The sequence below is a fragment of the Trichinella spiralis genome (genome assembly GCF_000181795.1).
Source record: "Trichinella spiralis strain ISS 195 chromosome Unknown Scfld1, whole genome shotgun sequence".
In the NCBI taxonomy this organism is placed as follows: Eukaryota; Metazoa; Nematoda; class Enoplea; order Trichinellida; family Trichinellidae; genus Trichinella; species Trichinella spiralis.
Genome location: NW_003526940.1, coordinates 1,700,584 through 1,715,481, shown reverse-complemented (window position 1 = coordinate 1,715,481; position 14,898 = coordinate 1,700,584). Strand labels below are relative to the sequence as shown.

General features: G+C 30.5%; 4 protein-coding genes across 4 annotated transcripts; 2 read left to right on the top strand and 2 right to left on the bottom strand.

Moving 5' to 3' along the window:
• Positions 1-3,054: 3,054 nt before the first annotated feature.
• Tsp_07545 (protein-tyrosine phosphatase) lies at positions 3,055-3,780 on the top strand. Its single transcript, XM_003381798.1, is given in 2 exon segments — positions 3,055-3,169; positions 3,182-3,780. The coding sequence occupies 2 exon segments, from the start codon at positions 3,055-3,057 to the stop codon at positions 3,778-3,780; spliced, it is 714 nt and encodes a 237-aa protein (XP_003381846.1).
• Positions 3,781-6,172: 2,392 nt separating this feature from the next.
• Tsp_07546 (putative acid phosphatase) lies at positions 6,173-8,256 on the bottom strand. Its single transcript, XM_003381797.1, has 10 exons — positions 8,161-8,256; positions 8,008-8,097; positions 7,861-7,944; positions 7,646-7,795; positions 7,384-7,611; positions 7,199-7,346; positions 7,062-7,147; positions 6,876-7,001; positions 6,604-6,790; positions 6,173-6,258 (listed from the first exon to the last, which is right to left on the bottom strand). Exons 1-10 carry the CDS (start codon positions 8,254-8,256, stop codon positions 6,173-6,175), a joined length of 1,281 nt encoding a protein of 426 aa, XP_003381845.1.
• Positions 8,257-10,582: 2,326 nt separating this feature from the next.
• Positions 10,583-12,990, bottom strand: Tsp_07547 (nuclear prelamin A recognition factor). Its single transcript, XM_003381796.1, has 11 exons — positions 12,929-12,990; positions 12,729-12,807; positions 12,592-12,675; positions 12,241-12,399; positions 12,034-12,166; positions 11,808-11,957; positions 11,620-11,739; positions 11,392-11,560; positions 11,082-11,225; positions 10,876-11,033; positions 10,583-10,818 (listed from the first exon to the last, which is right to left on the bottom strand). The coding sequence occupies exons 1-11, from the start codon at positions 12,988-12,990 to the stop codon at positions 10,583-10,585; spliced, it is 1,494 nt and encodes a 497-aa protein (XP_003381844.1).
• A 497-nt stretch (positions 12,991-13,487) lies between these two features.
• Tsp_07548 (putative histone acetyltransferase type B subunit 2) lies at positions 13,488-14,866 on the top strand. Its single transcript, XM_003381795.1, has 4 exons — positions 13,488-13,547; positions 13,735-13,893; positions 14,083-14,141; positions 14,569-14,866. Exons 1-4 carry the CDS (start codon positions 13,488-13,490, stop codon positions 14,864-14,866), a joined length of 576 nt encoding a protein of 191 aa, XP_003381843.1.
• The last annotated feature ends 32 nt before the right edge of the window (positions 14,867-14,898 follow it).

Sequence of the window (14,898 nt, the reverse complement as noted above, 5' to 3'; positions counted from 1 at the left end):
TTTACGATTAGTGTATTTTGGTGTAGGATAAAGAAATAAAATGGTTGTACAAGAATGATTTAGACCAATTTAGAGGTCATGATAGTGATCAAACAAAACCTACACATCCTTGATTTCCTAGTGGATCTCTATTTGGCATACAAAATAGAGAAAAAGGCAATTTTTGAAAGAAGAGCGACAAGGGAAACCATGGAAATAACAGCTATTTATAACCAAGAAGCCGCTTAATGTATTCGTGGATCTACAACTGCTTTGACACTCGAAAGAACAATCTTCTACCACACAGCCAACCTCACACTTCCAAACTGCATTCCAATATGATGATCACATTAAAATAACACAAACAATTTGGGCTTTTTACCTTCATCCAAGACCTGGAAGCTATATACTAATACTCACGACAGGAAGCAACAACGAACCGCAACTATTGAGGAGAAACAAGGAGACATGAATGATAAGTTGAACGTCGTGCATAAACAGCACCGAATTGTTGTTTTCCATATTGAAATTCAGCTGGAGCGAGCGGATCATAGCTTATGAACGGTATAGACATCAGAGCAATTAAGCAGTCGGCAGTGTCAGTGGTACACCTCCAATCAGAAGATATCACCTGTGACTACAAAACCATCTTATGCCTGGAGTTAGAGGCATGTTGGTGAATAGGCAAGAACAGGAATGCTACTTCCGCTTCTAACAAGAAACACAAGAAGACCAACGTGCTAGTCTCGAGAATTTGATGTCACTGTCAGGCGAAACTAAAAAAGAAAGAGGAAAAGAAAAAGAAGAAAAACGAAAGCTTTCCATTCAGCACTTTAAGCAGAAAAAGGTCGAATTTTGTTTCCAGGTAATGACATGAGACTCTTGGCATACAGCCTTTCATGAATATACATTGAAAGTGCCCTCTCATTGGCATCAACAGCAACTGTTTACAATCCATGCATTGTGACATGTCAACGGCTGAGAAAGGCCCACTGCCCGTAGAACAGTGAAATCCTCAGCACGTACTCTTTCTTACTGTAATACATTATATTGCTTTATTATTCTGTTTTTCTTCATCTTCATGTTGAGTTTAGTAACTGCCTAATGGTAGAAAAAAATGTTGATGATAGAAAAAAGTATTGGCTGATCTATCTGTTGTTTGTTACATTTCATTCTATATGCTTCTTTTGTAATGCAATAAAATATACATTCAAATGTATTTTTGGGAATATTTATTAAAAAATGAAAATATATATCAAGTCAGATATGTGAAGTGGAATAGTTATGAAAAGTGGGCTTATGATAAATAATAGAACTTGGCAAGATGTAATTATTTGTAATTTGTAAAATCATGAAAATAATAAAATTTATGAACTGAAAAGTAATTTTAATTAAAAACAAACTAATATTTTTATTGATGATAAAGTTATGCAACATGTTATACTGATATGAGAATTTTTGTGTATAGGTTCTTATTAATCCGTTCAGAGCGTTTCGTTGTAATGGCGACATGTTGACATGATATATGTAGCGCACACACAGTACACACACATTCGCCGTGCACAGACTACTTGACATTAACTACTGGTGCTACTATCATATGTTCATGAGTGCTCTTTGAAATGCTTTGGTCTCATGGCATCGTAATACATAGCAATAAGCATTTTAATCTAATTGAAACGCATATGAAATTCTGAATAACAAAAATATGTCTCCATATGAAAATTTTTGTGGAAATTGTTTTTCAATGAAATCTAAAATATTCTATCTATTTACAGTTAAATGTTATTAGCTGATGAAGTACTGCACATATTAAATGAACCAAATTGTGACTCATTATAGGCTGTGAAATACATCTTCTTGAAATTGAATTGTGCAAAAGAAAATCTGAACAAATCAAAGCATGAATCTATCTTATGGAAAATTTTTGTCTAACAATAGTAGTCTAAAAAAAATTAGCAGAATACATGCAGTCCGTTCCTACAATTACAATTGCATTAAAAAGAAAAAATTCGTGATGTTTCCAGCTTCTGTCAGTCGTGATGTGTTCAGTTTCAACTGCCACTGACAACTGAGGGAGGAAAGATTTGATGATAGTACTGTGGAGGAGTTGCTTGCCTATTGTTTCAGTAGGATGTTTATGGTGTAGTTTGTCGCGAAAATTGTAGATATTTTATAATGATGATTTGAACGTTACGTATTACGTAACAAATGTAATATTTTCAAGAGTACAGCTTTACTTACTATGCAAGAATAGAAATGTCATTGTGTTTATGTTAACAATTACGTTATGAGACTATGATATGAAGTTTGCACTGCACAGTAGTTTGCTCACCTAGACTTTGGATCAGTGAAACGTTTGCTGAAACATCAATTGCGTGTGAATATTGAAATGTAATTTGAATTGAATCACATTTCAAACAAACAATTAGAAGAAATTTCAAAATTTATAGAATTATCAGTTAGCATAAATGATAAATTCTGTGAATTAAAAAAATTTTGAATTATTTAGCGAAATCTGTTTTTCACATACATTGATGAACTTGTAGTTTAAAGTAAATTTGAAAGTGTCTTTTGTTTAAACTGAATTTAAACTAAAACTAAAGCGGTTTAAAGTGAGTTTTACTTTAAAGTTTTATCTATTTATATATTCTGTGACTTTTCGTTTTAATCACTTTTAGTGATATTCTTCTGTGGACTAGCGAATTGTCGAGTCAAGTATCCAAAGCAATGTCAAGAAAGAAATCCGTCGATAAGTGCAGCTTTCAAGGATGGTTCAACGCTATGGCGTCCATGAAATTGACAAAACTTTCGGAACAAATGAAAGAGGAATTTGAGGAATTGCAAAATGTGATTTTGATCCCTCATAATCACATTGAGTTTAGTAAGAATTCGACCAATGGGCGTGTGCGCTATTCTGACATCCCATGTTTGGATATATCACGTGTAAAGTTGAGATTTCCGGTCGACGGTAATGATTTCATCCACGCCAACTGGGTTAAACTGCCCCATTCTCCGTTCATTTATATAATAACCCAAGCCCCGCTTGAAGGGACAGTCAGTCATTTTTGGTCAATGGTTTGGCATGAAGAAGTACGTGCAGTGGTTTGTTTGGTTGTCATTACTGAGCAGAATGAGCTGAAGGACCGTCCGTATTGGCCGGTGAAACCTGGTGAAAATCTGGAGTCCGGTGAGTTTTCAGTGCAGCAAGTTGAAAAAATAATGCATAATCAGCTGCAAATAACCCTTTTACGTCTGGTTAATAAAAGCACTGACGAAAGTCGAGAACTGAGCCATTACATGCTTCTGAATTGGCCAGATCACGCTCCACCAACTTGTACGCACGCCATCTTGGAAGCAATGGAGATAATGGAAAAGAATTTGCTTCGAGAAAATGATAAATTGCCGGTTATTGTGGTGCATTGTTCAGCCGGAGTGGGCAGGGCTGGAACTTTCGTTTGCTTGAACAACCTGATTCATATTGCAGATAAGAACAAACCCATCAATATCCAGGCAGTTGTGAGAGCTGTGCGAAAACAAAGAGCACTGTCCGTGCAATCTTTTCCCCAATATGCCTTTTTACATTGGGCTTTGTTGGTTCACATGATGAAAAAGGACTCTAGTTTGAAGCATGTTCTGGAGAAATCTCGCAAAACTGTTCACGCCATCAAAGAGTGGTCCACAGACAGTGAATGTGTGGAATTTCCTCAAATAAAGCGCAAAAAAGTTTTCGGCAAATTTAACCAACGTGTCAAGGGAATGTTCAGCAAGATGAATTTGAACAAACAGAAGAAACGTTAATTTGAATATCCAAAAAATTTGAGACGATTGTGCTAATTAAAATCATTCGATTATTTATTATTTTGTTTTCTTTTCTTATTATTGCAATATACAATTGCAATGAAAACTATGCTAGTGTAGCGGCCTTCTGCTCTTTATTGTTACCATCATCAGAACGACTCATAATAGGGAGGAAAACGTTTACTGCTCAACAGACAACGGCACATCGACATCGGTCAAAGCAACACACACTGAATCTTTTTCACTAACCAAGAACGCTCACTTCCGCCTTCCCTGTCCAATATCATTCCAGCCAATCAGTGTTCCGCGAAATTATTTCTTTGTTGATAGGTGGTGCTTCAGCTTTTGATCTATGATGATTTACTTAATCGTAATAATGATTATAAGTTTTGTACGCTTTTTTTGTGTCTTTCTGTTGATACCTGTTTTATTTGTTACCCGTTACACTAGCACTGCAAATTACATAAAAATAAAGAAAATTTTACTGCTTCGTGTATGTTATTTTATTTTATTACTAGTGATATTTATTAAAAAGACTGATATCAGCAGCTTGAAGTGCAATTCAAAGAAGCAACAATGTATGCCATCATTCATGAGAATATATAATATGATGGTCGAATGAGTTCAATTGTGCTCAATAAGAATAAGATCCATACGTATTACAGTATTTTGCTACTTGATTTTTTTTATAATTTTAGAAAATAACACTTATTAATTTATGAAATGATAATGTCATATTGAATTGTAATGAACAAAGTTAAAATACATTTTGCCACAAATGGAAATATTTCTCTTCAGTTAAATAAAAACAGCAAAGCAACGGAAATTTATTTTTTTTACAATATTAAATAAACATCATTATTTAAATTATAAATATTCAAAAAACAATAATTATGAAGAAAAAAAATTAATGCTTATCAATTTAAATGATATACTGTTGTTTTTAAAATAAGTAGTTGGTTGTATATTACAAATTGTTAAATTGCTTTTACATATTTTAAATCAATTGTCACAAAATTATTGTTCTGACAAACTATTTTTTTAATTAGTACAGTGTTAATTGCCTACTACCCGAGTGTACTTCAAAGGCATGCCGCTCGACGTTTGATTGGCCTTAAATTTCATTGGTTTTCATGCCGGCTAAATTTCATTAGTTGCTGTTGCGATAAGTTTTATTCGTTGTCGCAAACCTAAATTTTTACTGGTTGTCATTGTAATGCGTGCTAGTTGTCAAATTTTGATTTCATTTCAATGGTCAGTTTTCTGATATTCAAAGCTTTACTATTTTATGATCTTTATGTGGTAAAATTAATTACAATTAATTATTTAATAAAATTCAGTGAAATGGTGAATCCACGTGATCTTTCTTACTAATAGCATCCATAACTTCTAAATTCAATTTATATTTTAATTTAAACTTATATTTAACTTCATCAAATTAAGAAACAAATTAATAGGAAGCAAACTTCTGAACAAGGCCTTTAAAATGCTCAATATTATACACGCAATAAACCAAGTCAGTTTAAATTAAAGTAAAGCGAATTTCTTAGATCTGATCAGCAGTTCTATGGATAAAATTATGAACAAAAATGAAACCACAAGCAAATTTATTAATAAACTTATAATTTTAACGTGCTAGTCAGCTTTTAAATGTATAATTTAGCTACTACTAATATACATATAGAAGATAAACAGTAAAGCTTAGAATAAAAAAGTGACCATTAAAAAGAAACGAAAATTTGACAAATAGAATGCATGAAAATGACAACCAGTAAAATTGAGATTCCCAACAACGAGTAAAATTCATCGCAACAGCATGTAATGAAATTTAGCCGCCGTGTAAACCAATAAAATTCAAAACCAATCACAGTTCTACGCAAAATATAGCAAAAGAAGCGGCATGTCTTTGATGAATACTCAGGGTCTACCCAAGTGTTAATTTTAAAAATAATCGAAAAATGAATTCAACATTGAACGAAAAAACGATGCAATTTTTATGTTTTCAACATTAAAATATGAACAATAATGGAGTTAATATTTTTTATTTTGAAAAGTAAAAATAACATTTCTGAAAATAAAACACTCAGATTGCGTTTATTTCGTTTTCGTCAAAATTTGCTTATATTTTTGAGCGTTAACAAGAAATTAAATTGAACAGAGTGTAGATTCAAATAAATTTTTATTTATTTTGTGCAAAAAATATGCAATAAGAAAGTTTTTATATTTATTTATTGCATAATAAAAATGCTTTGCTTATATAAATAAATTATGCATAATTTGCCAAAGCAAAAAAATTAATTCTACCTATTCGTAAAAAATTGTTTTTTCTGTCAAATAAATCAATAAAGGTAACAAGTGAATGAGCTTATTCATATATACAGAATCATCTTTTTCATGGTGTGATTTGTGAATCCGCTTTACTGATTGATGATGGTGATAGCCATTTATGGCTTGGATAATTCTTCCCGGTTTGCAAATCTAAAAGGTATATAAATTGTGTTAAAAAAGTATGTATTTCTTGAAGATATTTTGAGCTTTTTATGATAGCATATGATAAAAAACTGAAAATAAAGTTAAAAATGGTACATTTCAACAAATAATTCCTGAGATGTTTTGATTTGAAAATTCAAAAAAATTACTGTTGTGGGGAGATTTTTTTTCCATTATACAAAATACCAATGAAAAGCAACAATAATAAGCAACAAATTCCAGTGCAAACTGATAATAAAATGACAACCAGATCTGAAATATGAAAGAGAAAAGGCAATTATTTTTTAATTATAAATTATCAATGAGTTGTATGAAAAAAATTTTTTCTTTTACCACTATGATTCACATCTTGCATTGTTGAAGTGATGGTGGATGGAAGAGATTCACAACTTTCGAACCAATCAGCCACTCCTTTACCTTTGGAAAAATTTAAAAATTCCTCCGCACTGCAAGTCGGCGAACATTCAGGAATGAACAGTTGCTTCAACGTGTTATTATTAAGACTTGTTCTATACCACAACTTGAAATGTAAATAAAAAATTTAAAACCGCATAATTAAATGAATTTAAAATTCATAAAAGAAACATCCGCAGCATGCATCTTACTTCTACTGTATAACCGTGCGTGGATGTTTCGTGCAATTCGACCATCAATGCAGCCGAAAATTCAGGATGATTTTCCGCATTGTATACGTTCAAATTTTCCAAAAGACCGATCAGTGTCAAATCATGCTGAAAGTAAATGATAGAAGTAAAAGTAGGCATTTCGGTGAAAATACATGTTCATCATACTGTAGAATATCCGAAATATTTTGCTTTTGGAATGGAGCCAAAAATTTTCTTGCGTATTTGATTTGCTATGTGTTCAAGCAGGATGCCTGTGAGATAAATTTGTAAAAACAAAAAAGTAAAGCAAAGTTCATTCATACCTCCACGATAAGGTTTGATTCTTTGATCGTTGTAATAAAATGTCGTTGAAACGCGATACAAATTTTCAATAATTTGATAAAGTTCAACAGTGAGCCATTCCGGTAGACACGGCAAAAATCCGTCATTTTGAATCTGCATATTAATTGTCTGAATTAATTTGAAAGAAATTTTTTTTCTCATTTACCAAGCTGTACAATGGTTCGTAAACTTGGTATATGTCGTCCAAGGTTTTCAATGGAAAGCCTGTCTGCTTCCGAAGCAAATCAAATAGTTCAGCGTGTTGATGCATGAGATTCAAAACTGGCGCCGAGGTCATCACTTCATTCCAATATATGTCGTCGACTTTTTTGCATTTGGAAAAAGCATACAAAAGCTTAAATGCAAAGTGAACAATTGAATAAAAAGTGAAATGCTTTAATATTAATAATAAACTTGTCAATATGAACCGGATCATTGTCTTTGGGTACGCTGTGAACAGGAATCGGTTGCCAGTTGAGGTGCAACGCTGAATCATTGGAATTCTGAGGAAACAAGCCGGCCAAATTCACCATTGCACTCAAAATTGTTCTGTTCGTATCCGTAGAGCGAACATAAATCTGAATTGAATTTTTTCACATAGAAAAATTTAAATAAATCTCTGCTGTGCAACATTTGGCATCACCTCGTCCATTTTGAATTCCGACAGAAAATTTTTGTAACGTTCGTGAAGAAATTGACCAAGTTCGTATTGTTCCATAAATCCAACCTGATTAATTTAATATCAGAATTAATTTTTTGCATTTGAATTGGAAATTTTCATTTTCCTTACCTGCGAAAGCTCTCCAGCCCCATGCTCAGACGAGTGGCTGCAGTTGAGAAAAGTATTTTCCAACCATGCTCTAGCTCCGTGTCTCCACACCTTGCAAATGAACGATTATTATCTTTTGCCTGTGCAATTTGCATATAAATTAAATTAATTTACCACTTGAACCAAACGCAAAGCTTCTTCGCTGGGCAAAGCGAAAACAATGACAACAACAATGAAGCGAATGGCAACGCATTTTACGGCTGCATTCATTTGTTACAACAGTGCATAACAATCACTTTTGAAAATACTGCAATATGAAAATGCAATAAGCAAGCCGACGATTATAAAAGTGACAATGAAAAATTGTGAATGCGCCATTGAAAATTATTGCATAAAATTCAAACATGCAAAAGAAGTCAAGCTATTTTGGAGTTGTTTGGAAATAAATGAAACATCCCGTTGGCAACGCTGTGAAAATGTATCAATTGTGATCATAACTGACATATGGCGAAAATAAATATTTAAAATGCGATAATGTGTTGCCTTGAATTCCAACTAAAACTGCTCTACTGCTGGCATTTTACTGACTGCTCGAAGGGAAAATTTTCCAAAGAAAGAACAAAAAAATATCAATAATAATTTATTTCAGTTGGACAAGTTGTAATTTTATTTTTTCAAATTAAATAAAAAAAATAATTTAAATTAAATTTGGACAAAATTCAAATGCCACCAACAACAGTAAAAATATAATCGAATCGAAAGTGTACCGAATAATTGAAAAAAAAGAAATATATATATATATATTAAATAATATTAATATTAAATTTAAAATTATGATGACTGCATTATATTTCAAGTAATAATAAATCATAAAAATTTAAAGAAAAAATTACCACAAAAAAGTATGACTTTTTTGAACTGAAAAATTGTCTTGGTATTTTCTACAGTAAGTGACCTTTTTTGATTGAACCTATTTTTTATAAATACTTTATTTTAACAAAATAATATTTGTCTTCTACAATTGTTCAATGAAAATATATTTAAATTTGACTCTGAACAAAATGTATATTTATTTGGTCTTTGTTGAATTAATTATTCATAAATGCAAATAAATTATTAAAATATAAATAAATAATTGTTTCTATTTTATTTAGTAGTTTTTTTAAATCATTTGGACGTAATAAAATACAGTCGTCTTCTGGACAATTTGAAACAGAAAAAAATGATTAATGAAAGTTATTCATTTTGTTTTTAATAACTTTTAAACTGATATGAAAAATTATGCATGACAAAACGGGAATAGCAACCGTTCGAATATTTCACAATTCCCCTGTGGAAATGTAGTCTTGTCAACGAACATCAACAATTGGAAATGGTGTAAAATTATGATTTTATGCTTAATTTAATCACTGAATTTTCAGGTTTAAAATGACAAAAAAATTTTCACTGATTTATCTGTTCAAAATGTGAACATCGAAATATTATTTATCTTACATACAAATTAACATGCCTAATTTTTCAATTATGATTATCTTTTATTGAACAATTCTTTCCAAGTTTTTGCAATTCACTATGCAGTTCATTAAACTTTAATACTTTTAATATATTTCGAGATGATTAATAAATTATTATTATTCAATCTTTGAATATTTTTTAATTATCGTGTGCTTATTTATTATTTATTAAAAATTTTCAATAACTTATGCAATTATTTTCAAATAAATACATTAAAATTTTGGGTAAATCTTTCAAAAATAATTTTCACATAGCAAATCATTCAACAAATTAAATTCTCTTAACTTCCAATAAGTTGCTGCCTAAGAAAATTTATCTTCAATAAGACGCTTGCTGATTTTCAATTGTGATTTTATATTAAATTCATAAACAAGCCATCATAACATCAATAAATTAATTTCCATCCTTCATTTATAAAAGCATGGAAAAACCACTTTCGGATAATATTTATCATTTCCAATAAAAAAGAAAAATTAAACACTAAAACCTTACCTAAAGGGAATTATGATAATCAAAATTTTACTCAACAAAACGACAATTGAAAACTGGGGGATTTAATGTTGTTGAAACAAGCTGAACAAAATTTTGTATTGTGAAATTTGATGCAAAATGACCGCTTTAAACAATGGACATTTTTTAAAAATTATAATACAGGTTATACAAATTGACAGGTGAAATGCTATCTGATTCATTATTTTCACAATAATTTTTGAATGTCGAAAGGAAGGCGCTTTGGAAAATGCCAATTATTTTACAAACATTTATTGATCATTGACAACATTTTCACAAAAAACAAATTTTAATTGTTGTAATGATCAATTTCAATTATAATTTTTTAAAGTAATTTTTCAAACTAATATTTGAATAACTTGATTCAATCATTTCCACTTTTATTTTTATTCACATTTAATTTATAAATATTTTTCAAAATAAACAACACGATCAACAGATCAAACATTCCGATTTCATTGATATGATTGAAAAATTATAATATTAATTAAAAATAATAAATAAAAAACTTACACATAGAAAAATAACAATTATTATAATAAAGAAAACAAAAATTTTCCAATTAATCCAGTCACCATTCTAAATTGAAGCGCATTGATTTTGTACTTTTCACAGCTTGATATTGCGTCTTCAGCATTCGATTAGCCTTCTCACTTTGCAAACTTCCTCCAAGCCATCTATTTATTAGCAATTTCAAATTTGGCCATTCTCCTGGCTGAACAGTCGGCAAACTGTGGTAGAGTTCTTCAACAACGTTGCTAGTCATCTTATCAATACCACGAATCTGACCACCGCCATTCAAACAACCTTCAATGGAAAATTTTCATTCAATTAAAAAATTAATTAAATAATCAACAAATCAACCTGACGGACAAGCCATCACTTCCACAAAATGATAAGCACATTTTCCGGCCCGAATTTTTCGAATTAAATTTTGTATATTGCGAAAACCATAACACAAAGCCATGTGAAAAAGTACTTTATTGTCGTGAATTAGACGAGCTTCTTGTATGTCTTTGTTTCTTTAACGTTACCGTTACATATAAAATATGAAAAATTAATAAACATACCTTTGAGCAACATATTCTACAGATGATACATCCAAGTTGAACAGTTCTTTGGCAGCGTATTTGAAAACAAATTCCAAATATCCACCCGAGCCTGATCCTTCATGATTGTACAATGTATTTTCATCAAAAATGTCAAACAAGCATCTGTTAAATCACCGTAATTAAAAATATTTAATTTAAATTATATTTTTTCTAAAAAAAAGCAAATTACAAATAATTCGGTTGTTCACTTGAATCAAAATTTTTAAAATCTGCACATTTTTCATCGAGAATCTCTTTAAATTGACCTGAACGAAAATATCTGTCATACAGTAAATCAGAATTTTCAATTACAATCATATAAATATCACTTGTGCTTAATACAAGATCAACTTCTCGACTTGAACCATCGTCGGCAAGAAATGCAGAACGTGATGCTTCCAACTTTTTGTCAAAGCATGGCATTATCGTCACGTGACGAATACGATTTGGCAAGATATCTAAATGCTGTGCAATTCACCACACATCAGTAATGAATAAAATTTAAACAGCTGCTTACTCATCGTTTTGGATAAATAATCTTTAACAAACGAGCCAGCAATTGCTTGAGGAGAACGCACTTTTGACATCAAAGGGATAACAACATCACTAACGCTTTTCTCAGCATAACAAACCCAACCTGAACAAAAAACAATATATACATGTATCAGAAGAAAAAAATGCAATCACTGCTATACAAAAGAAAACCTGGACAAATTGCAGTTATCAACGGTGAAATGGACAAAGATGTTGAAGTGCAATTCAAATAATTTTTTCGATAATAATCGACAAACTCTTCAGCCGTAGCAAGGAGACTAAAATTTCTAGCAAATGTCGTATCCAAACAAATGTCAGCTCCTAAAATGAATACAAAAGAAAAATTATTTTTATCATTTTTAACAAAATACCTAAAAGAGATTGAAATCATTACTACCTAAGCTCCTCAAAAATGCGCACAATTTTCGTTGTGTAACTTCTACTGTTAAATTGTAGCTCGCAGCTAATGAAGCTCTCGACTGAGGTGAAATGCTCACAACAAAAAGTGACTTTAATTCTTTGGAAATGACCTATACAAAATCTTTGGATTGAGAAAATTACATTAACAACTTTTTAATTAAATTTCTAAAACGCATGTTCATACTTTATTATCGTTGGAAAATTCTTCGATCATTTTTAGAAATTCTTTCGGACCCTGCTGTTCAATTAGAACCGTTTCAGCGCTAGTAATGCAACCGCTGCAAGCTAGGCAGTCATCTAACGTGACACTAACAGGCTTTAAAATGCGTTTTTCTTGACTGGACTAAAACCACATTTCTTCAAAAACAATTGCAACCAACACTGTTCTGATATAACAATTATAAAAAGCATAAAAAGTACGTTACTGAAAATTAAGGATATGAATAGTATCAAAATAAGCTTTAAAAATAAATAAATATATATATATATATATTAAGAAACAATAAGCTAATTATTTATGATAAACAAAATAAACCTTATTGATTTCATCTCTATCAAAACGCATTCTTTCAGACTGATTTGCCGTAGATCTTTTATCCAAAATTGGCTTGATGCAATTCTTAAAATTTCACTGTGAAAATAACAATAATTGTCAACGAAAAATCAAGCTACTTGCGAAGGAGCAATGAAATCGTTCAAGTCTGTCAGCCGAACAGTTCCACTGAATGACATGCTTAATGTAAAAATTATGCTGAAATTATATTTTTATTTAAATCATAATAAATGACATGCTTAATGTAAAAATCACCAACGATAGATGGTTCAAAATTTTATAATTCACAGTAAACTATCGTCAAGTAATAATGCCATACTGTAGACACTTTTTCTTTATGAAGCCTACGGAAAATGCGAGGAAAACTTTTTTCGTGCACATTAATTTAAAAATTTATAATTTACTCGAAATTACATTATTTAAAATTTAGCAGATTAATTGTTTTTTATACAGTTACGTATTAGAATTGTGTAACGTGAAAACCGCTTTGAAAGCACTCACTTCAGTTGTTATTTATAAAGTAAACGGAGTCAAAAATTAGGGTGTACGTGACAATCTTTAGAATATTATTGAGATGAGTGCCATTTCGCAGGAATATGACTGCACTGGCGAGTTTGCTGGGCTTTATAAGTAATGAAATTGGGAAAGTAATGAAAAATAATAATTAACCACAAAAACCATGATTAAACCTAGTCTTTCCAACGCAAAAAAAGAGTATTCATAGTTGGCATTATGAAACAATCGAAAGAACACTGTCGAATTTTTGATATGCTTCTTTTCTAAATATTGTTAGCCTCAAAATTTCGTAAAATATAATTTAAATATCATAATATTTTAACAAAGCAGTTCAAAATAATTTGTATGCATATTTATATAATATGCGCAATTATAAACTTGTCATTGCATCAACATTGTTAACATTACCTGCATTTCTTATAGTATTGTAATCAAAAAAGTTTACTCCGAATTTTGAACATTCGTATTGGAATTGTTATTTTAATTATGAAATAGTTCTTTAATTTTTAATAACTTTAATTTTTATTATTTATTGTTATTTTTAAATATTAATTTTTATTAATTTAGTTAATAAACCTTTACTTATACAAATTCTGTTTCAGATTGTAGCTTAAAATGAATGAAAATGACCAAGAAAGTATTGAAATTGGACCTGATTCTTCCGTTGATAATTTTTCTGATGATCAAACAGTTTCATCTGATGAATTTAAAATCAATGAAGAAGATTATTTGACGTGGCGGAAAAATGCACTTTTATTGTATAACAAGGTAGGTTAACGTTAATATTGTTATATTCTGTAGCCTAAGATTTTGTCATTTTTAATAGTTGTTTATTTTAATTTAGATTATTTTTTGAAATTTTTGTTTTTCTTGAAGTAGAAAGTCTTTTTTTCATTTTTGTTTTTTCACTCTATATGCACTTTGGTGGAAAATTTTTTTAAATTGCACAAATTTTAGTTCATTTGTCATGAACTCCCGGATCCCAGTATATGCGTTCAGTGGCTTCCAGAAATGAAGTAAGTTGTCTTTCATTAGGAAAATAACGTCGACACTTTTAACAGTTACGTGAAAGTGATGAAATTTATTAAACTGCAATTTAATATTGCTAAAGTTGCATTCAGATTTTATATTCTGTGTAAGATTTCAAATTATGATAATATTATAGCAATTATAGATCAATTAATAATTTGTATTTATTGTGATTCGGTATATTTGCTTATGACATTTTTGGTAAATTTTCTTTTTTTAATAGCTTCATTCTGTTGTGGAATATTGTGGGTACTGTTAATTGCTTATTTCTGTGATTCAGAATTCAACTTTCTCGCTATAAATAATAAAAGCAGTGCTATATTTGAATATATTTTTTATGATTATGCTAATTTTAAATTGTCGACTGTTTCGTATGATTGATTAACGATTATAAAAACAGCTCGTTCTTTATAGTGATGAACGCACTTATCGCTTGCTGATCGGAACAATTTTGGAGAATGAAGAAAATGCCATTTATGTTTTGAAAATAAAGTTGCGTGATTATCCTGAGTATGTGAGTAACGAAGATGAACTGCAGTTTCAAACGGAGAATGAAGAAATGTATGCCGAAATGCATTCCCAAGTAACAATCTTGCATAAAAGTCAGGTGAACCGAATCCGCTACTGTCCGCACAGGCAGTTCATAATTGCATCTCAAGCTCGTGATGGAAATATTTATTTGTTTGATACCGGAACATCCTCCAAAGGGTAATTGAATTAACCTTCTGAAGAAAAACTGGTTTT

Bases quoted from the DNA above. Each gene is read 5' to 3' on its own strand.
- Tsp_07545 (XM_003381798.1), top strand. From the start codon at position 3,055: ATGGTTTGGCATGAAGAAGTACGTGCAGTGGTTTGTTTGGTTGTCATT.
- Tsp_07546 (XM_003381797.1), bottom strand. From the start codon at position 8,256: ATGAATGCAGCCGTAAAATGCGTTGCCATTCGCTTCATTGTTGTTGTC. The intron at 7,945-8,007 runs GTAAGGAAAATG...TAAATTAATCAG, and splicing joins GGGCTGGAGAGCTTTCGCAG to GTTGGATTTATGGAACAATA. The intron at 6,259-6,603 runs GTAAAAGAAAAA...TATACCTTTTAG, and splicing joins GCAAGATGTGAATCATAGTG to ATTTGCAAACCGGGAAGAAT.
- Tsp_07547 (XM_003381796.1), bottom strand. From the start codon at position 12,990: ATGTGCACGAAAAAAGTTTTCCTCGCATTTTCCGTAGGCTTCATAAAG. The intron at 12,167-12,240 runs GTATGAACATGC...GATTTTGTATAG, and splicing joins AATTTTCCAACGATAATAAA to GTCATTTCCAAAGAATTAAA. The intron at 10,819-10,875 runs GTTGATTTGTTG...TTTCCATTGAAG, and splicing joins AGTGATGGCTTGTCCGTCAG to GTTGTTTGAATGGCGGTGGT.
- Tsp_07548 (XM_003381795.1), top strand. From the start codon at position 13,488: ATGCGCAATTATAAACTTGTCATTGCATCAACATTGTTAACATTACCT. The intron at 13,548-13,734 runs GTATTGTAATCA...TTCAGATTGTAG, and splicing joins CATTACCTGCATTTCTTATA to CTTAAAATGAATGAAAATGA. The intron at 14,142-14,568 runs GTAAGTTGTCTT...CGTTCTTTATAG, and splicing joins CAGTGGCTTCCAGAAATGAA to TGATGAACGCACTTATCGCT.